The sequence below is a fragment of the Ahaetulla prasina genome, chromosome 17 (genome assembly GCF_028640845.1).
Source record: "Ahaetulla prasina isolate Xishuangbanna chromosome 17, ASM2864084v1, whole genome shotgun sequence".
NCBI classification, from domain to species: Eukaryota; Metazoa; Chordata; class Lepidosauria; order Squamata; family Colubridae; genus Ahaetulla; species Ahaetulla prasina.
Genome location: NC_080555.1, coordinates 2,391,156 through 2,411,920, shown reverse-complemented (window position 1 = coordinate 2,411,920; position 20,765 = coordinate 2,391,156). Strand labels below are relative to the sequence as shown.

The window sequence follows — 20,765 nt, the reverse complement described above, 5'->3', positions numbered from 1 at the left end:
CTCCCTTTGCCCCATCATCAGACCCTGGAAAGACCCCCAAAAAACTCAGTGGTTAAAACACAACCTAATATAGAGACCCCTCCCTATAATAGCTGGAGCCCTCCCAAATAGGAGCCTCTGTTGCCCCTCCCAGGCTGAAGAGGGCCTGCAGCCCCTCCCAATAGGAGGGTCCATATGGGAGGGGGATTAGACCAGCCCCTCTTCTCTGCAGCCCCCCACTGACTCCTCCCTCCAGGGGTGCTTTTATCCCCACCCCACCCAAGAGCCTGGGGGGGTGAGTGGGGGGCTCCCCTGTTTCTTGGGCCCCCCTCCTCTTCCTAGCCCCCCCCTCCTTCTTGGGGGGGGAGAGGGCAGAGGCAGGCTTGCTGAGGGGCAGGAAGGGGGGGTCGCCCACCCTCTAAGCCCCCTCCCCCCCCCAAAAATGGAGAAGGGCAAAGGGGTCCCTGCGGCTGCAGCTGGGGGGGCTGCAGGAGGAGGAGGAGGAGGAGGAGGAGGAGGGAAGCTGCTGATCTACACCAGCTTGGATGCCAAGGATGAGTTGGAAGAGGTGGGTGTTTTATTTTGGGGGGGGGGCTGGGGGGGGCGATGAGGAAGGGGCGAGCCTGTAGGGGCTTTGCTTTGCTATGGGGGTGCTGATTCCTTCTCCCTCCTACTCCTCCTCTTCTCCTCCTCCTCTTCTCTTATTCTTCTCTTCTTCTCCTCCTCTTTTTCTTCTCCTCTTTCTTCTCCTCCTCTTCTCCTCCTCCTCTACTTCTTTCTTCTCCTCCTCTTCTTCTTCTCTTCTTTTTCTTCTCCTCTTTCTTCTCCTCCTCCTCTTCTCCTCCTCCTCTTCTTCTCTTCTTCTTCTCTTCTCCTCCTCCTCTTTTTCTTCTCCTCTACTTCTCTTCTTTCTTCTCCTCCTCTTCTCTTCTTCTTCTCTTCTTTTTCTTCTCCTCTTTCTTCTCCTCCTCCTCTTCTTCTCTTCTTCTTCTCTTCTCCTCCTCCTCTTCTTCTTGTAGGCTGCTCCATCCCTGGAGGCTTTTCTGAAGAGGCTGGACTGCCCCTGGCTTGGCGATGGGATGGATATAGATATAGATAGATAGATTGATCAGCGATAGATAGATAGAGATAGATAGATAGATAATTAGATAGATAGATAGATAGATAGAGATAGATAGGTAGATAGAAAGATGATAGATAGAGAGATATTGGGATGGGATGGGAAGTGAGATAGAACGAAAGAAAAAAAAGGGCGGGAGGGAGAGAGTGGGAGGGAGAAAGAAAGAAAGAATGAAATAAAGAAAAAAAGGAGGATGGGAAGCGAGAAAGCTAGAGAAAGGAAGGAAAGAAAGAAAAAGAAAACCAAGAAAGGGGTGAGGCAGAAAGGAAGAAAAAACAACCAACCCTAAAGGTTCTATTTTGCTGCCCCTGAAATTCTTCTCGATGTCGACTAGGCCTTGGAGCCTGCCGGAGATGGAGGTTTCCCTTGGCCTCCAGCTCGTCTTTCTTTCTCGAGGCTGTTGGAGCTTCTGAAGGGTGGAAGCCTTGAGATGTCACCAGGACCTTCTCGACAGCCCCGAGGTTGCTCTCAGCATCTCCTCTTCGGCCGCCTGGCGAGCCCTCCTGGACTGACCCTCCCACCCACACCACTGAATTCCTCATCTCCCCCTTCCCCCAGAGGAGCTTTTGGGAGCTTTGACTTCTTGGTCCGTGAGTTGAACATCTCCAGGAGCTTTGACCCCACGTTGTCCTTCTTTCCCTTTCAGAAGCTGGAAAGATGCATGGGGACAGTGACCTCTCTGACCGGCGGGCTCTCGGAGAGGGAATCCAACGATGCCTTGAACGCCCACGTGAGTTTCTTCAGCGCCTTCGCTTCGGATCTCCTTCCTCCGACCTCTGGAGGTCCAGGATTTCACCCCGATGTAGAAATGAAACCGGTGGGAACGGAGCTTCCGTGCCTTTTTCCTCCTTCCCTCTCACCCTTACCAACTGGTGATACCTTCCTTTCTTGCGCCGCCAGGTGTGCAAAGGAGCCCCCCAGCACGAGGAAGTCTGCCTGGGTCTTTTCACCATGATCCTGACGGAGCCCGCTCAAGCCCAGAAGGTAACAAGAACTTTCGTTCTGGTTTGTCTAGGAGTAACACCCGTTTCTCCATTCCTCCTTTGGAAGGATTGCAAATTTGTCTAGAATTAACACACATTTCTCCATTCCTCCTTTGGAAGGATTGCAAATTTGTCTAGAATTAACACACATTTCTCCATTCCTCCTTTGGAAGGATTGCAAATTTGTCTAGAATTAACACACGTTTCTCCATTTCTCTTTTGGGAGAATTGCAAATTTTGTCTAGGAGTAATACCCGTTTCTCCTTTCCTCCTTTGGAACCATTGCAAATTTGTCTAGGAGTAACACATGTTTCTCCGTTTCTCCTTTGGAAGCATTGCATGTTTGTCTAGGAGTAACACACGTTTCTCCGTTTCTCCTTTGGAAGCATTGCAAATTTGTCTAGGAGTAATACCCATTTCTCCACTCCTCCTTTGGGGGAATTGCATATTTGTCTAGAATTAACACACGTTTCTCCATTTTTCTTTTGGGAGAATTGCAAATTTTGTCTAGGAGTAACACCCGTTTCTCCACTCCTCCTTTGGAAGCATTGCAAGTTTCCCATCACCGTTATATCTCAGACCAACAAGTCTGGGATGGGACATAGGGCTTCTCCCCCCACCTCCCCTTCTCTCTATCTGTCTATCCTCTGCCCCCCCCTCTTTTCCCGCCTTCTTTCAGCGGTTAAAGAAGCCGCTTGAACCTTTGGCGGTTCAAAGGGACGAGCGCTTTGCTCTGCAGGACCTGTTTAGAATTCGAAGCTGGGCTTTTAACATTTCCGCAGGCTGAGGCTCGGCTCTTTCCTGGTGGCCACCTGGGCTCCGCAGGGCAGGAATTTAATCAAAGGCTTCTTCCGGAAGCTCGTTAACCTCTTGAAAGGGAAGGTGGGTGGCTCAACCTGGCATTTTTTTTCCGGCGTGGAGTGACATTTAGTGACACAAATTAGCATTTATGGAGACGCAGGCCGGCCAGCCAGCCGGATTTTATATATACATTATTGTTTTTTTCTTTCTTTCCTGCATGCTGATATTTTCACTGGCATCAGAGCCAAAGCAAGGGCTGTCAATCACTTCTACGCCCTCTGGCCCCAAAATTTTCAGGCTCTGTCTTCCTGCTTATTGACGGCTGTCAATCTGTCAGTTTATATACCAATATAAAAAAGCTTAAATATTCTCTCCATCTCTCTAGCCATCCCTTCTTCTCTCCATCCCTCTTTCCCAACCAACACGTAATCCTGGATTTATAAACATTTATTTAGTGACTGTTTAAAGTTTGTTTAAAGACTGTTTAAAGGGCCGGATAGCTCAAGCTGGTAATAGCCTGTTATTAAGAACACCGAAGCCTGCAATTATTGCAGGTTCGAGCCCGGCCCAAGGTTGACTCAGCCTTCCATCCTTTATAAGGTAGGTAAAATGAGGACCCAGATTGTTGGGGGGGCAATAAGTTGACTTTGTAAAAATATACAAATAGAATGAGACTATTGCCTTATACACTGTAAGCCGCCCTGAGTCTTCGGAGAAGGGCGGGGTATAAATGTAAACAAAAAAAAAAAAAAAAGTTATGACACCTCCTCATCCTCCTCTTCCTCTTCCTCTTCCTCTTCCTCCTCTCCCTCTCTTCCCCCTCCCTCTCCTCCTCTTTCTCCTCTCCCTTTCTCCCTCCTCTTCCTCTTCCTCCTCTTCCTCTTTCTCCCTTCTCCTCCTCCACTTCTTTTCCTCCTCCTCTTCTCTTCCTTAGTCCCTCCTCCTCCTCCTCCTCCTCCTCCTCCTCTCTCCCTCTTCCTCCTCCTCCTCTTCCTCTTCCTTAGTCCCTCCTCCTCCTCCACTCCTCCACTCCTCCACCTCCTCTTCCTCCTCTTCTTCTCCCCCTCTTCCTCCTCCTCCTCCACTCCTCTTCTTTTCCCTTTCTGCTTCCTCCTCCACTCCTCTTCCTCCTCCCCCTCTCTCTTCCTGTCCTCCTCCTCCTCCACTCTTCCTCCTTCCTCCTCCTCTCTCCTCTTCCTCCTCCTCCTCTTCCTCTTCAGTCCCTCCTCCTCCTCCACTCCTCTTCCTCCTGCACCTCCTCTTCCTCCTCTTCTTCTCCCTCTTCCTCCTCCACTCCACCTCTTCCTTTCCTTTCTCCTTCCTCCTCCACTCCTCTTCCTCTCTCCTCTCTCCTCCTCCTCCTCTTCCTCTCCCTTCTCCCTCCTCATCTTCCTCTTCCTCCTCTTCCTCTCCCTTTCTCCCTCCTCCTCCTCCACTCCTCTCCCTCCTCCTCCTCCTCCTCCACTCCTCTTCTCCCTCTCTGCCTCCTCCTCTCCATCTCCCTTCCCTCTCATCTTCACCACTTGGGAGTCCTCTCAAAAGACCCCACTCGTTCCTTTGCATTCGGCTGCTAAAACAACGTTTCTCTCCCCACCACCCCCGTTTGTTTCCCCTCCCCCGTGCCGCAGAGTTACCGAGACCTGGCCTTGGTGAGCCGAGACGGGTTGACCAGCATATTGAGCAAGATGAACCAGATCCTCATGGAGAAATACCTGAAACTGCAAGACACTTGTCGCACTCAGGTGGGAAGCGGGGTTGTGCGTTTCTCTGAGCCCTTAAAAGTGTGTGCGTGTGTGGGTGAGAAAGGGTGGAGGGCAAATTAAGCCCAGAAGTGATTTTTGGACCCCAGGAACAGCTCGGGGGCCCTTGTGGGTATCTGAACCCAGGTGCTAACGAAAGAAAAGCCTTTGGTGGATGTGTTCCGACCTAGGCTTCCCCAGTAGCACGAAGCCGAGTCCTCGTCCCGATAAACTCCTTTTATTTAATTGACAGTGAATTTCTCTCCAGCAAAGTCTTTCCTCTCCCACAGTCTTTCGAGACAGTTCACCATTACCGACCTTTATCAGGCTTGGAGAGTGGCCAGGCCGATATCTTTCAGACGCCGCAATACTTGGCAAGAATGCGGGAACGAACTAAATTGCCTCCTGCAAACTCCACTCCCCTTTCGCTCCTCTTTTATTGCCTCTGGGAGGGGCCATTCACCGTCCACCTGTGGCCTTACTCCTGAGTTGACCCTTGTTCTTTAGCCGTTCCCTTCGTCTGGCAACTCTGCGCATGTACACACTGGGAACAGGCTCCAGCTGTTCGTCTGCCTCACTGATGTCTGACTCGAAAAGCAGCTGATAACTGTCAGACGGCCCTGGCCCCCTCTCTGCCTCCGACGCAGAGCCCTCGTCAGAGCCTTCCCCAGACTCCAGGACTGGCCCATGTTCCTCCCCAACCTCTTCGCAGTCCGAATCTGCTGCCAGCTCGGCTGGCCGCTGGCGAACCACAACAGGATGTCCCTTTTTTGTGATATCTCTCACTTTCCACCAACAACTGGCATTAAATCGTGGGAGAGACGAGCTCAGATTTAAGGAAGGAGATTGCAAACAGGCCTGGCAAAATTGGGAAAGGAGAACCAGGCGTTTGGGATCTCTAGCGCGGTCCCGAGAGACCTTTTGTGACCCAAAACCCAACTTTAAAAAAAAAAAAAACTTTTTCACACTGCGGTTTTAGTTTCAGAACGTGGTCTAGTTTTGGCCGAGGCCTCTGGAGCTGCGACCGGGCATCGACACGGCGCTCTGTAACTAGGCGCGCGTCCAGAGACCCCCATGGCAGAGTGATTTCTCTTCCTTTTAGCTGGTTTGGCTGCTGCGCGAGATGGTGAGGAATGGGGTTATCGGCATCGACGGGAATTGCATGACGTTCATGAAACAGATCGCAGGTGGGTGTCCTGAGGGGGAGAGGATGCTGAGTTCGTTCCGAAATTCCGCTACAGGGAGGTGAAGCTGACTTGATCCTCGCCTGTTCGCCTTGCTTCTTCTCAAAGCTGGTCTCCCTTTGGTAGCGGTGGGGAAATTATTTCTCTTAACTAAACTAAAGAGAAATAATGAACTGGGCACACAGGAGGGATTTTCAAACACGGCCAAAGCCAGAGAAAATAATAATATTTTATTCAGTTTATATGCTGCCCTGTTTCCAGAAAGTTTTAATCAAACAAGCAATGATTGCCCAGCTGTCGGATTCACTCAGCAAAGAGGTGAAACTGACTTGATCCTCACCTGTTCGCTTTTCTTCTTCTCAAACATCCCCACCTGGCGGGGGAGGAGGCTTCGAAATCCGATTTTCCTGCAAGTCCTCGACTTAACAAACGTTCGTTCAGCGACCAAAGTTTTCTCACTTTGTTTTTTCCCCCCCTCCTCTGCTGGCAGGGGGAGACGTCACCTCCAAGAACATCTGGTTGGCCGAAAACATCCTCGACATACTGACGGAACAGAGGTGGGGCTCAAGTCGCCTGGTCAGAATAACCAGCCTGACAAAAAAATCCACCGAGAGCCAAAGACTTGGAACCGGCCAAATCTTGCTTTCGTGGCGTGATTTTTTTTCTCCTTCCGCCTGGTTTTAACCGGCCCAAATCCTTCGTTTCCTGACGTGTGTTTTTTATTTTTCTGCTTCTCTGACCTCTCCTTATCCTGCCTGGATCTCCTCATTAGCACAGATCCTTTTTTTTTTCTCTCCAAATTAACAACTTGCGCGTAAAACCTGCGGCTGGGATCGGTTCCAGCCCAGGGTGCGTAATTTGAATTCTCTGCCCATAGCGGAGAGAAAGATCGAACGTTTAAACAATGGTCTGTTCTTGAAACCTTTTTTCCTTTTGGAAACTGCTCGGAAAACGGGCGCTCTAAACGCTAAATGTTTTTTTTTTTTAAACCCCTAGAAGCCATTTCTGTTTGGGAAATGGCTCGTTGCCGCGGCAATGCAATCCCATGGTTTAAGCAGCGAGGGGGGGGGCTGTTAAGAGCCCTCCGCTGTTTCTTCCCCCCCCCCTTGCAGAGGTTAAGCCGGGTTCCCCAACTATAAGCCCATAATGCCATCTAGTGCCAGCTGGCAGAAGGAGGGCATTTCGACTGACGAGCAGATGCAAAAAATATATATATTTTTTTTTAATCAGTAGGATGGCTGTTTCCAGTGGCTAATTTCAGTGCGGGACGTAAAATGTACCCTGGAAATTTTCATCTTAGGAAAGCAAAAGGAACACTTTGGTAAAAGTGGTAGATGAAGGAAAGGAAAGGGAAAAGGAAAGAAAAAGAAAGGAAAGAAAAGGGAAAGAAGGAAAGGAAGGGAAAGGGAAAGAAGGAAAGGAAGGGAAAGGGAAAGAAGGAAAGGAAAGAAAAGGGAAAGAAGGAAAGGAAAGGAAGTAAATGGAGAAAGGAAAGGAAGGATGTAAAGAAAACATAGATGAAGATAGAGAGGGATGGATAGATGGTAGGTAGATGGATGTATAGAGAGATGGATGGATGAATGGAAGGGAGGTGCATGGAAGGAAGAAAGGAAGGGAAGTATGTAAGTAAGGAAAAGATAGGATAGATAGATAGAGACAGACAGATAGACATAATACATGAAAGATACAGATTGGAAAAGAAAGGAAGGAATGAAGGGAAGGAAGGAAATAGATATGAAGGGAGGTAGGGTGGTACAGAGAAAAGGGAAGGAAAGAAGGAAGGAAGGAAATAGAGATAGCTATGAAGGGAGGTAGGGAGGTACAGGGAAAGCAAAGGAAAGGAAGGAAGGAAGGAAAGTATGTAAGTAAGGAAAAGATAGGATAGATAGATAGATAGATAGACAGACAGACAGACAGACATAATACCTGATAGATACAGATTGGGAAGAAAAGAGAAGGAAGGAAGGAAATAGAGATAGCTATGAAGGGAGGTAGGGAGGTACAGGGAAAGCAAAGGAAAGGAAGGAAGGAAGAAAAGTATGTAAGTAAGGAAAAGATAGATAGATAGATAGATAGACAGATAGACAGACAGACAGACAGACAGACATAATACCTGATAGATACAGATTGGGAAGAAAAGGGAAGGAAGGAAGGAAGGAAATAGAGATAGCTATGAAGGGAGGTAGGGAGGTACAGGGAAAGCAAAGGAAAGGAAAGGAAGGAAGGAAGGAAAGTATGTAAGTAAGGAAAAGATAGATAGATAGATAGATAGACAGATAGACAGACAGACAGACATAATACCTGATAGATACAGATTGGGAAGAAAAGAGAAGGAAGGAAGGAAATAGAGATAGCTATGAAGGAGGTAGGAGGTACAGGGAAAGCAAAGGAAAGGAAGGAAGGAAGAAAAGTATGTAAGTAAGGAAAAGATAGATAGATAGATAGATAGACAGATAGACAGACAGACAGACAGACAGACATAATACCTGATAGATACAGATTGGGAAGAAAAGAGAAGGAAGGAAGGAAATAGAGATAGCTATGAAGGGAGGTAGGGAGGTACAGGGAAAGCAAAGGAAAGGAAGGAAGGAAGAAAAGTATGTAAGTAAGGAAAAGATAGATAGATAGATAGATAGACAGATAGACAGACAGACAGACAGACATAATACCTGATAGATACAGATTGGGAAGAAAAGGGCAGGAAGGAAGGAAGGAAATAGAGATAGATATGGAGGGAGGGAGGTACAGGGAAAACGGAAGGGAGGGAGGGAGTTACTAGGGATGAAGTCCCAGCCTTGTCCAGCAAGGACGTTTGGGGTCCCGTGTGGGCATCGGGGCAACCCCCTCTTGGTCCTTCCCTCTAGGGAGTGGGTGCTCAAAAACGCCTTGCTGATCGCCATGTCGGTGTACACCTACCTCCGCCTCATCGTGGACCACCATGGCTCGCCTTCCCTGCAGGCCCTCCGTCAGAAAGAGGTGGACTTCTGCGTTTCGTTGCTCCGAGACCGGGTGAGGAGGCCCACGACGTCTGCAGGCCATCTTGGGTTAAAAGGGGGAGCGGGGTCTCGGGCTGGTCTGGTTGAGAAGCCGAATCCGGCGCCTTTCCCCCCCCCCATTCTTCCCAAATCCCCTTCCTGTTCGCGAGGGCTGGGTGGCTTTCATCTTTCAGTTGGAACTTTTGGCCTTCTGCTCCAGACAGAAATTGGGTGAGAAGAGGCAAAGGGCCGATTCTCAAGATCAGAAATGAAGGGAAGGGAAGAAGGAAGGAAGGGAGGAATAGAGAAGGGAGGGAGGGAAGGAAGGAAGGAGTAGAGAAAGAAGGGAAGGAAGGAATAGAGAAGGAAGGGAAGGAAAGGAAGGAAGGAATAGAGAAGGAAGGGAAGGAAGGAAGGAAAGAATAGAAAAGGAAGGGAAGGAAAGGAAGGAAGGAAGGAAGGAATAGAGAGGGAAGGGAAGGAAGGAAGGAATAGAGAAGGAAGGGAAGGAAAGGAAGGAAGGAATAGAGAAAGAAGGGAAGGAAGGAATAGAGAAGGAAGGGAAGGAGACGAAGGAAGGAATAGAGAAGGAAGGGAAGGGAAGGAAGGAAGGAAGGAAGGAAGGAAGAAAAGAATAGAAAGGAAGGAAGGAAGAAAAGGAAGGAAGGAAGGAATACAGAAGGAAGGGAAGGAAAGGAAGGAAGGAATAGAGAAAGAAGGGAAGGAAGGAATAGAGAAGGAAGGGAAGGAGACGAAGGAAGGAATAGAGAAGGAAGGGAAGGGAAGGAAGGAAGGAATAGAAAAGGAAGGGAAGGAAAGGAAGGAAGGAATAGAGAAGGAAGGGAGGGAAGGAATAGAGAAGGAATAGAGAAGGAAGGAAGGAATAGAGAAAGAAGGGAAGGAAGGGGAAAGGGTATTTTTATGATCTTGGGGTAGTCTATCTATATAGCTTTATTTTTTAATTTAGTAAGCTACCCAGCGTTACTCTGCAGTAGAATGGGCAGCCAATAAATTTGATTGATTGATTGATTGAGATAGAATAGATGATGGATGGTAGGTTGGTAGGTAGGTAGAGAGAGAGAGAAATAAAGTTGACTTTGTATATAATATACAAATGGATGAAGACTATTGCTTAACACACTGTAAGCCGCCCTGAATCTTCGGAGAAGGGCGGGATAGAAATTCAAATAAATAAATAAATAAATAAAAAGATAGATAGATAGATAGATAGATAGATAGATAGATAGATAGATAGATAGATAGATAGATAGATAGATAGATGGATGATGGTTGGATGATAGGCAGATAGACAAACAGACAAAATGAAGGGAAAGGAATGGAAGAAAAGGAATGGAGCAGAGGGAAGGGAAAGGGGGAAGAGAGGGAGGAAGGAAAGGAGGGAGGGAGGGAAGGAAGAAAGGGAAGGGAGAGGGGAGGAAGGGAAGGGAGAGAGGCGTAGAAGGGAAGAAAGGAAGGGAGGGCATGGCTGGTGGGGGAATTGTGGGGGTCCCCCCCCCACCCCGCATCCTCTCTCGCAGTTGCCCAGCCTGGGAGATTCTCTCCTTTACTGTCTCTCATTTGGGGGGGCATCCAATGACTTGGGGGGAGGGGGCAGACGGAGGGATTAAATTCGGCCGAAACCAAGTCCAGAGCCTTGAACTTCTGTCCCCCCCACTCCTCCTCCTCCTCCCCCCTCCCTCTCATGGCATCTCAGAATTGATGTCTTGTTTATGGATGGAGCCGGGCGTCCCGCCGGCCTCGGGCAGGGGGGGGCTTTTGATCTTCAGAGGGAAGCTTGGCATGCCAATGGGGGTGGGATTTGGGAGTGGGGAGAAAGCCAGGCTGGACACGGGGGCAGGGGCAGGCAAGGCATTGATCTTTTGACGGGCCAAAAGAAAAAAAAAAAGGGATTTGATTTTTATTTTGGTTCTCTTTTTTTTCTCTCCCCCCCCCTTTCCCCTCCCGTCCGTCCCCCCCCCAGTTTATGGATTGCTTCATGGTGGGCCGAGATTTGGTGCGGCTCTTGCAAAGCGTGGCTCGGATTCCGGAGTTCGAGCAACTTTGGAAGGACATCATCCATAATCCCCAGGCCTTAAGTCCTCAGTTCACAGGTGGGTGAAGGCACCGACCAACCGGGAGGGGGGTGAATGGGGTGGGCTTCCGAGCTCGGTGACTTGCTTAGGGACCGTTCCAAGTTACGACGGAGCTAGTGACGACCCCGGTTGTTTCCCGGGGGTCGGGGGGTCTCGCAGCCCCAGCACCCCCCCTCCCCTCATTTCTCAAAGCTTATCTCGGACCACTTTTGGGGTCCCAAAAGGAATCGAATAAAACGATAACGAGAGTCGGAAGGGGCCTCGGAGGCCATCTAGTCCAGCCCCCCCCTCCCCCCCGCTCGGGCAGGAGACCCAAAACTAAGGGGGGGGAGGGGCGTAACCTCTCTGTTCCGGCGGGATGGAACTACAACTCCCAGAATCCTGAGTTCAGTCTCGGCCTCTTCTGGTTCGTTTAGCGGCCGCCCCAAGTTGCGACGGCACTGAATAAAGGGGATTTGTGACCGTTTTTGCACCCTTGTGACCGTTGCAGCATCCCCCCCTCCCCCAGATTCGAACCGACTCACGTTTATGACGGTCGCAGTGTTCCCAGGGTCACGTGACACCCCCCCCCTTTTTGTGACCTTTTGAGCGGGCAAAATAAACCAGATTCGCTTAACGACCACCTGATTTAAGAACTGTAGCGGTTCGCTTAACAACCCCGGCGAGAAAGGTTGTAAAATGTCTCTTGCTGAAATGCCTCGCTTAACAACAGAAATCTTGGGCTGCGTTGCGGTCGTAAACCGAGGACCCGCCCGCGTTCAATTTTTGAAATTGGAGAGGGAAGCCGAGCCATTCCGCATAGTGGTTGTCTTAAGGTTTGTGGGTCCTTGTCGAATTTTCAGCTCTCTTTGTCGTGTGTGTGTTTTTTTTAAACCCCCCCAACAGGGATGTTGCAGCTTCTGCAGTCAAGGACGTCCCGGAAATTTCTGGCTTGTCGCCTCACCCCGGATATGGAGACCAAGTTGCTTTTCATGACCTCCCGGGTATCATATCTGGTTTTTATTTTATTTTTTCCTGGGATTATTTGCAGGGATTCACTTAAGAATCGGGGTGGGGGTGGGGGAGAAAAGCTTGTAAAATCTATCATCTCTCTCTCTCTCTAATCTATCTGTCTGTCAGTGTCTATAAATATATATCATCTCTATTTATTTATCGTCTCTCTCTCTCTCTACTGTATCTATCTGTAGCTATGTCTGTCTGTCTATCTATCTATCATCTCTCTCTCCTCTCTCTCTCTCTCTATATATATATCTACCTCTCTCTCTCTCTCTCTTTCCCTATCTATCTATCTATCTATCTATCTATCTATCTATCTATCTATCTATCATCTCTCTCTCCTCTCTCTCTCTCTATATATATATATCTACCTCTTTCTCTCTCTCTCTCTCTTTATCTATCTATCTATCTATCTATCTATCTATCTATCTATCTATCTATCTATCTATCTATCTATCTATCATCTCTCTCTCCTATCTCTCTCTCTATATATATATCTACCTCTTTCTCTCTCTCTCTCTTTCCCTATCTATCTATCTATCTATCTATCTATCTATCTATCTATCTATCATCTCTCTCTCCTATCTCTCTCTCTATATATATATCTACCTCTTTCTCTCTCTCTCTCTCTTTCCCTATCTATCTATCTATCTATCTATCTATCTATCTATCTATCTATCTATCTATCTATCTATCTATCTATCTCTATATGTATATCTATCATCTATATATAACCTCTTTTTATCTATCTTTATCATCTCTCTCTTCTATCAATCTCTCTCTGTATCTATCATCTGTATATAACCTATATTTATCTATTTATCATCTCTCTCTCTCTCTGTATGTATATATGTATATATGTACTGTATATATATATCATCTATCTATCTGTCTGTCTGTCTGTCTGTCTATCTACCTTATCTCTCTCTCTCTCTCTCTCTCTCTCTCTCTCTCTCTCTCTCTCTCTCTATCTATCTATCTATCTATATATATATATATATATATATATACCTCTCTCTTTCACTCTCTCTCTCTATATATAATCTATCATCTATATATAATCTCTATTTAGCTATCTATTTATCATCTCGCTCTCATCTATCGGATCTACTTATTTTTCATCTAAATATCATCTCGCTGTATCTATCTATCATCTCTCTATATCTGTCTGTCTGTCTGTCATCTCTCTCTCCTATCTATCTATCTGGTCATAAGTGGAGGACTACCTCTCTTCCCACCCCAGGTGCGTTTGGGTCAGCAGAAGCGGTACCAGGACTGGTTCCAGCGCCAGTATCTCTCTACCCCGGACAGCCAGTCCTTGCGTTGCGACCTCATCCGTTACATCTGCGGGGTGGTCCACCCGTCCAATGAGGTGCTCAGTTCCGACATCCTCCCGCGCTGGGCCATCATCGGCTGGCTGCTCACCACCTGCACGGTAAAGACCGCCCCCCCCTCAACTTCCGGTGGCGGGCAGCTCCGCTGGTTAAATGTCCTCACCGTCAGGACATTCCTTCCTCCTCAGTTTCCAGTTGCTCCTCTCCTTGGATTTTTATCCACCCTGGGAGGTTCTGTATGAGTCTGGGTTCTGTGGAGGGGAGGCTGTTTGACAATTTGGGGCGCAGTCCGGCCCGACCCCAAAAGGGGGAAGAACAGGGATGGGCTTAGCCAGAACAAGGACTCACACAGAGGCACATCAGGGAACCTCCCCTGCATTGGGGAACAGCTTCAAATCCGTCTTCCTTTTCCTCTCTTCCAGTCCAACGTGGCTGCTTCCAACGCCAAACTCGCCCTGTTTTACGACTGGCTGTTCTTCAACCCCGATAAGGACAGCATCATGAATATCGGTAGGGAGGTCTTCCCTTCTCCTAAATTGGGGATTCGTCCAAGATTTTTGACAAAGAAACTCCTGGAATGTCGCCCAGCCTTAACATCCGTTATTCCGGTCTCCTGTTCCTCAGCATAGTTTACAAGCTAGTCCTTGATTTACGACTGTCTGTTTAGTGACCGTTCGAAGTTACAATGGCACTAAGGGGGGGGGAGCGATTAAAACTTCACACTTAACGACTGTTGCGGTCCCCTGATCAAAATTCGGGATATGCTTGGCGGCTGACTCCCAGTTACGACAGTCCTGGGCTTCCCCGTTTGCGACCATTCCGACGAGCCAAGCCAACGGAGGGAAGCCGGATCCGCTTAATGGCCGTGTTCCTGACTTAACCGCCGCAGGGATTGACTCGGCCACGGTGGCCGAGAAACGTCGTAAAACAGGACAGAACTCCCTGACTCTTTGTCTCGCTTAGCCGGCAGAAATTTGGGGGCTCCGCGGAGGTCGCAACTGGAGGACTAAGCTGCAGTTGGGTGGGCCTGAGGGGATTCGAACAGGCGAAGTTGTGGTTTCTTGCTCAATTCCCCACAGTTTATTTATTTTTTTGCTTGACGTCTTAACAGAGCCCGCCATCTTCGTCATGTACCATTCCATGAAGCCTCACCCGGCCATCACAGCTACCTTACTGGACTTCATGTGTCGGGTAAGACCTCATTCCACCCCCCTCCAAGATGGCTCCATGTGTTGGGGCAGCCGGCGGCCCTCTTCCTCACCCGTAGCCCCCCTCCCCATTTATTCTTTATCCAGATCATTCCGAATTTTTATCCTGCTTTGGAGGCTCACGTCCGTCAAGGCGTCTTCAACTCCCTCACCCACATCGTGGAGAAGCGAGTCTTGGCGTAAGACCTTTGGTTTTGGGGCCAGGGGGTGGGGTGGGCAGGGGTGAAAGGCTTCACCGGTTCGCACCAGTTTGGGTGAACTGGTAGTAATAAAAGCTACCGGTTCCGACGATCAGCTGTGCCGCATGATTTATATTCGCTAAAAAGCAGGAAATCCTGGTTTCTGGCGAATCTAAATCATGAGGCACAGCCGTTCCCCCCCACCCTTGCTGTTCTACTTACCTTCAGACGGCTCCTTTTTCCACACAAAGCGTGCGTTTGGTGCACACCGCACAGGGGCAAGCGTGCAGCGTGCGCTTGGTGTGCATTATGCATGTTCACACACTCTGCAATTGGCGCGCATTGCATGCCCGCATGCAGGGCGCATTTGGCGCATGCCGCGCATGTGTGGACAGCGAACCGATGGCAAACTGCGGAGGATTTCACCACTGGGTGAAGCGGGGCTTCCCATCCTCAGGGAGTTGGGGCTGCAGATTTTCCCCCTCGGGAGTTGAAAGACCCACAGTCGTGGCCGGAGACCCTTCTCGGCCTCCCCAAATAAACAGACAACCTCCCCCTCCCCCCCAAATAAAGAGAAAATGGACTGAAACACACAGTTTTGAGACCAGTTTCGCCCCGCGGTGCCCTCTAAAGGTGCCCCATACCCCTCCTCCCCATCCCTGGCTGGGGACGATGGGAAGCGGAGTCCCAGAGGAGACCCCCCCCCGATGGGTTATATCGAGATCTCCTGGCCCTAAGACCTGCCACAAACACGGACCGTTGAGTGTCAAACATTTGGTGAGGCTTTGAAAATATATGTATTTTTTTTGTTCTTCGAGATGTCAATGTGTCCCCCCCACCCTGCCCCACTTCCTCCCCCACAGACACCTGGCTCCTCTTTTCGATAATCCGAAGCTGGACCGGGAACTCCGAGCTATGCTTAGGGAGAAGTTTCCAGAATTTTGCACTTCTCCTTCCCCGCCGGTCGAAGGTAAGATGGACAGAGCGGTGGGTAGGGGTGTCCATTGCCGTCCAGATACTTCCAGCGGGAGATCTTTTGGGGGGCTCAGCCCTAGGCCTCTGGCTTTCATCTTTCTTATTTAAAAGAGGCATCAGATCAGTCGGAATAAAGCTGGAAGGGACTTTGAAGGTCTTCTAGTCCAACCCCCTGCTGAGGCAGGAGACCCTATACCAGTGATGGCTAACCTTCACGGGGGGAGTGCGGGGAGGTCTTCTTTGTGGCAGCCCCTCAAATATTGGAATACTGCTAGCATGCCCCCCGCCCCCCGTCCTTCTTTCCTCTAAATTACCCCATCCCAAAACCTGCAGCTGTTCTTCATATGATTTAATGTCCAGGCCTTTGATCCTCTTAAGTTGTTCCTCTCTGCACTTTTTCCAAAGTCTCAACATCTTTTTTTTTGTAATGTGGGGACCAAAACTGGATGCAGCATTCCAGGTGTGGCCTTACTAAGGCTTTATGGTTCCCGTGTGGCTCCTGCTGGCAGCGGGTGAGGTGGGGTGGGGTCTCTGCTGGAGAAATTCGGCTGGGCTTTGCTCCCTTCCAGACTCTCCTCTCCGAGACCAGACTGGGCTGCCCATCATAGCTTTAGGGGGATCATGGGAAATTGAAGTTCCCTGCCGGAAATGACTGTTTCCCTTCCGCCTGTCTGCCTCTGTCTTGTGCTCCCCCCACCCCCCGCCAGTCAAAGTCGAGGAACCGACGGCCGCAGAGATGGACAACCACATGTCCGACCGAGACGACGGCTGCTACGACCACGCCGAAGCCGCCTTCAGCGACGATGAGGAAGATGTCAACAGCAAAGGTGGGGTAGATGTGGGGAGGGGGCCACTTGTTTTCTCCAGCTGCCCAACAGATCAGGGTTGCATGTGTGTATGAGTGAGTGAGTGAGAGAGAGAAGATAGAGAAATGACAGATAGATGATAGAGAGAAATGATAGAGGAGAGAGAGGTAAGATAGATAGGCAACAGATAGATGGGTAGATAGATAGATAGATAGATAGATAGATAGATAGATAGATAGATAGATAAATAGATAGATAAGAGAGTAGCTAGATAGATATAGATCAGGGGTAGTCAACCTTTTTATACCTACCGCCCACTTTTGTATCTCTGTTAGTATTAAAATTTTCAAACCGCCCACTGGTTCCATAGTAATGGTGATTTATAAAGTAGGGAAGTAACTTTACTTTATAAAATTTATAATTTGACAATTTGACAAAACCTGGAAGGTGGTAGGGACCAGGTTGGCTACCACTGATATAGATAGATAGCTAGAAGAGAGAAAATAGATAGCTAGATGAGAGAGAAGATAGATAATCGATAGATAATCTATAGAGAGAGAGATATGAGAGAGAGAAGATAGATGAGAGAGAAGATAGATAATCGATAATCTATAGAGAGAGGGAGATGAGAGATAGAGAAGATAGGTAGATGCAGAGAGAAGATAGACGAGAGAAGATAGATAGATAGATAGATAGATAGATAGATAGATAGATAGATAGATAGATAGATAGATAGATAATGGATAATAGATAGAGATAGATGAGAGAGAGAGGATAGAGAGAGATAGAGATGGATGATGGAAGGAAGGAAGGAAGAAAACAAGAAAGAAGGAAGGAAAGAAAGAAAAAGGGAAGGAAGGAAGAAAGAAAAAGAAAGAAAGAAAGAAAGAAAATCAGTCAGGGAGGATCCTGGGGGATCCTGGCAGGGCAGGAAGAAGGATCTTTTGCAAATAAAGCAGGTTTGCACGGGTGTTGAGTGCCGCTGACCGTTTCGCCCTTCCCTCCCTTGGCAGGAAAGAAGAGGGAATTCCGTTTTCACCCCATCAAAGAAGCCGCAGTGGACATCACTCCGTTCCTGGAGCAGCTGGACGAGTCCCTCAAAGATAAAATCCTGCTCTTACAGAAGGGGAGGTGGGTATCCCTCCCCCACCCCAATTCGTCCATTTGTCTGAAACGGGTACAGGACCCCCCCCAACACGTTTGAGCAGGGGGTTGGACTAGAGGACCTCCTGGGACCCTTCCCACTCTTGCCCTTCGGTTATTCCGGGAGTTCTTCTCCGGATGCTTTTCTTGACCGACCTTTAGCTCAGCCGACCCCGGGGGGGAGGGAGACGCTCCGTGGTTTGTGTGGGTGTGTTGCAGAACATTTTGCAAGAGGGTCTATAAACCACACTCCCAACAGCTAGAGCTGAGCCAAGCCAGCACGAGGCGGGAGTCTTATTCCAAGCCCCCTTGGGAGAAACGCACAACTTGTGTCTTGCTTTTTTTTAAACAACTGGATTTACAAGCCAGCCAGCCACGGGCCAAGGCCGAGATTCCTTTTACACACCCTTTTGTGGGTCCCTCTGGATTTCGCCACCGCCCTGGAAGGGCTGCAATGGAGGGAGGCGTTGCAAGGGGTCTGTGACCTCCCCCCCCACTCCCACAGGCTGGCCTCTGGTCTCATCCTACGCACAGTTCTTTGCAAACCTCTCTCTCTCTCTCTCTCTCTCTCTCTGGAATCCAGCCGTGCACAACTGGAGTTTTGCAACTTTCCCTGTTTTTGGGGAAGGGTGGGATGTGTGTGTGTGTGTGTATGGGCCTTTTGACCCAGTGCCTCCATTAATTCAGCCTGTCATGACTAAGAAATGGTTTAATAGGCTTGTTTTGCAAAGGCTCTGCAGAACGAGAATTTGGAGAAGGATGGGGGGGCGGGGAGATAGGAAACGCTTGATTCAATCAGGATTCTTGCGGTGAAACCTGGATTCCTGCCGTGAAGCCAGGATTCCTGCCGTGGAAACTAAGATTCCTGCAGTGAAACCAGGATTCCTGCAGTGGAAACCAGGATTCCTGCAATGAAACCAGGATCCCTGCAGTGAAACCAGGATTCCTGCAGTGGAAACCAGGATTCCTGCAATGAAACCAGGATTCCTGCTGTGAAACCAGGATACCTCTGTGGAAACCAGGATCCCTGCAGTGAAACCAGGATTCCTGCCGTGGAAACCAGGATTCCTGCCGTGGAAACCAGGATTCCTGCAATGAAACCAGGATTCCTGCAGTGGAAACCAGGATCCCTGCAATGAAACCAGGATCCCTGCAGTGTAACCAGGATTCCTGCAGTGAAACCAGGATTCCTGCAGTGGAAACTAAGATTCCTGCAGTGGAAACCAGGATTCCTGCAATGAAACCAGGATACCTCTGTGGAAACCAGGATCCCTGCAATGAAACCAGGATCCCTGCAGTGAAACCAGGATTCCTGCAGTGGAAACCAGGATACCTCTGTGGAAACCAGGATTCCTGCTGTGACTGGTTCTTGGCTAACCAAGCTGCTGGGTGTAACTTTCCCTAGTTAAAACACTTATAATAACTGCTTTTTTTCTACTTTATATATAATACTCACTCTCTCTCTCACACACACACGCACACAAACACACAACCTATTTCTTTTCTTCTCTTTAACTTGAATTTCCTTCTTTTTTTTCACCCCCCTCCCCCCCCCGGTCGGGCTGCAGCGATACCGAAGCGCAGTGTGAAGCCATGCAGGAAATTGTGGATCAAGTCTTGGAGGTAAACAGCTGGTTTCTGGATTTGCGTGGATTTTGTGTGTGGGTGTGTGAATTTGAGGCCGGAGGCCCCTGCATCAGCCCCGTCCTTAGAGAGCGCAAGCCGACCTCGAAGCAAACCTCCCTGCCTTGTGGCCTAGGATGTTCCTTTTGTGGTGTGTTTGCCAACCACGCGACACTGTCCTTCCCTCCCGTCCCGGATTCTCCAATCTCGTTGCACGCTCACATTCTCTTTTCCAGGAGGACTTTGATCAGGAGCAGCTCTCGGTCCTGGCGTCCTGCTTACAGGAGCTGTTCAAAGCTCATTTCCGCGGGGAGGTTTTGCCCGAAGAAATCACGGAAGAGTAAGCGCACGGGGAACCGGATAGTCGATCCTCCGTCTAACTGTTTGTATGGGATAATCGATCCTCTGTCTTCTCGTACGGGACAGTCGATCCTCCGTCTAACTGTTTGTATGGGATAGTCGATCCTCTGTCTTCTCGTACGGGACAGTCGATCCTCCGTCTAACTGTTTGTATGGGATAGTCGATCCTCTGTCTTCTCGTACGGGACAGTCGATCTTCCGTCTAACTGTTTGTATGGGATAGTCGATCCTCTGTCTTCTCGTACGGGACAGTCGATCCTCTGTCTCGCCACTCATGCTGTTGATTTTTGTGAGAATTAGCCAAGAGGAAACCTGGCTTGTATTAGTCCAAAAAACCCACACAGCTTGAAAGATGGTTCCGTGGCATGTGCGAATTTAGCGTTTCTCTTCTTTTTTATATTTTTGCACAGGTCTCTGGAAGAATCTGTAGGAAAGCCGCTTTACTTAATATTTAGGTAGGTCTCCTCCTGTTCCTTCCTTCATTAGATTGTTATCCTGTACTTCATAAGTAACTCAAGGCGGTGAACGGATCCAAACGCACCTCCCTCCTCCTATTTTCCCCACAACAACAACCCTGTGAGGTGGGCTGGGCTGGGCTGTGGGAGAAGGACTGGCCCAAAGTCACCCAGCTGGCTTTCGTGCCTAACGCAGGACTAGAACTCCCCGTCTCCTAGTGATTGGTTCAGAGTCACTGCTGGCTTTCGTGCCTAATATGGGACTAGACCTCCCCATCTCCTGGTAATTGGCCCAAAGTCACCCAGCTGGCTTTCATGCCTAAGGCAGGACTAGAACTCCCAGTCTCCTGGTGATTGACTCAAAGTCAAACAGCTGGCTTTCATGCCTAACTCGGGACTAGAACTCACCGTCTCCTGGTGATCGACCCAGAGTCCCCCAGCCAGCTTTTCGTTCCCAAGGCAGAACTAGAACACCCAGTCTCCTAGTGATTGGTTCAGAGTCACTGCTGGCTTTACGTGCCTAATATGGGACTAGAACTCTCCTTCTCCTGGTAATTGGCCCAAGGTCACCCAGCTGGCTTTCATGCCTAACGCAGGACTAGAACTCCCAGTCTCCTGGCGATCGACTCAAAGTCACCCACCTGGGTTTCACGCCTAACTCGGGACTAGAACTCACCGTCCCCTGGTGATCAACCCAGAGTCCCCCCAGCCAGCTTTTTTGTGCCTAAGGCAGAACTAGAACTCCCAGTCTCCTGGTTTCTCGGCCAGCACCTTAAACCACTACCCCAAAGCGGCTCTCCCTGTTCCTGAAC

The 20,765-nt window shown here is 49.1% G+C and overlaps 2 protein-coding genes across 2 annotated transcripts in view; one reads left to right on the top strand and one right to left on the bottom strand.

The window, feature by feature from the left end:
• Positions 1-253: 253 nt before the first annotated feature.
• INTS3 (integrator complex subunit 3) overlaps positions 254-20,765 on the top strand; it is a 30,225-nt gene continuing 9,713 nt past the window's right edge. Inside the window, exons 1-19 of the mRNA XM_058160570.1 lie at positions 254-547; positions 1,746-1,829; positions 2,000-2,083; positions 4,512-4,625; positions 5,725-5,809; positions 6,297-6,363; positions 8,671-8,815; positions 10,763-10,892; positions 11,760-11,857; positions 13,114-13,305; positions 13,627-13,714; positions 14,316-14,395; positions 14,500-14,591; positions 15,455-15,561; positions 16,274-16,393; positions 17,386-17,503; positions 19,084-19,138; positions 19,375-19,478; positions 19,909-19,953. Of these exons, the coding sequence (XP_058016553.1) occupies positions 422-547; positions 1,746-1,829; positions 2,000-2,083; positions 4,512-4,625; positions 5,725-5,809; positions 6,297-6,363; positions 8,671-8,815; positions 10,763-10,892; positions 11,760-11,857; positions 13,114-13,305; positions 13,627-13,714; positions 14,316-14,395; positions 14,500-14,591; positions 15,455-15,561; positions 16,274-16,393; positions 17,386-17,503; positions 19,084-19,138; positions 19,375-19,478; positions 19,909-19,953 (1,934 nt within the window). The 5' untranslated portion in view covers positions 254-421. The remainder of the gene's footprint in view (positions 548-1,745; positions 1,830-1,999; positions 2,084-4,511; positions 4,626-5,724; positions 5,810-6,296; positions 6,364-8,670; positions 8,816-10,762; positions 10,893-11,759; positions 11,858-13,113; positions 13,306-13,626; positions 13,715-14,315; positions 14,396-14,499; positions 14,592-15,454; positions 15,562-16,273; positions 16,394-17,385; positions 17,504-19,083; positions 19,139-19,374; positions 19,479-19,908; positions 19,954-20,765) is intronic.
• On the bottom strand, positions 6,370-8,652 carry LOC131186707 (uncharacterized). The gene is made up of 2 exons (XM_058160571.1): positions 8,108-8,652; positions 6,370-7,919 (listed from the first exon to the last, which is right to left on the bottom strand). Exons 1-2 carry the CDS (start codon positions 8,468-8,470, stop codon positions 7,098-7,100), a joined length of 1,185 nt encoding a protein of 394 aa, XP_058016554.1. The 5' UTR covers positions 8,471-8,652; the 3' UTR covers positions 6,370-7,097.

What these genes read in the sequence shown, in the direction of transcription:
- LOC131186707 (XM_058160571.1), bottom strand. Translation starts at nt 8,470, where the DNA reads ATGTCTGTCTGTCTGTCTGTCTATCTGTCTATCTATCTATCTATCTAT. An exon ending in TCCCAATCTGTATCTATCAG is followed by an intron (nt 7,920 to 8,107) that starts GTATTATGTCTG and finishes TGTATCTATCAG; the next exon opens with GTATTATGTCTGTCTGTCTG.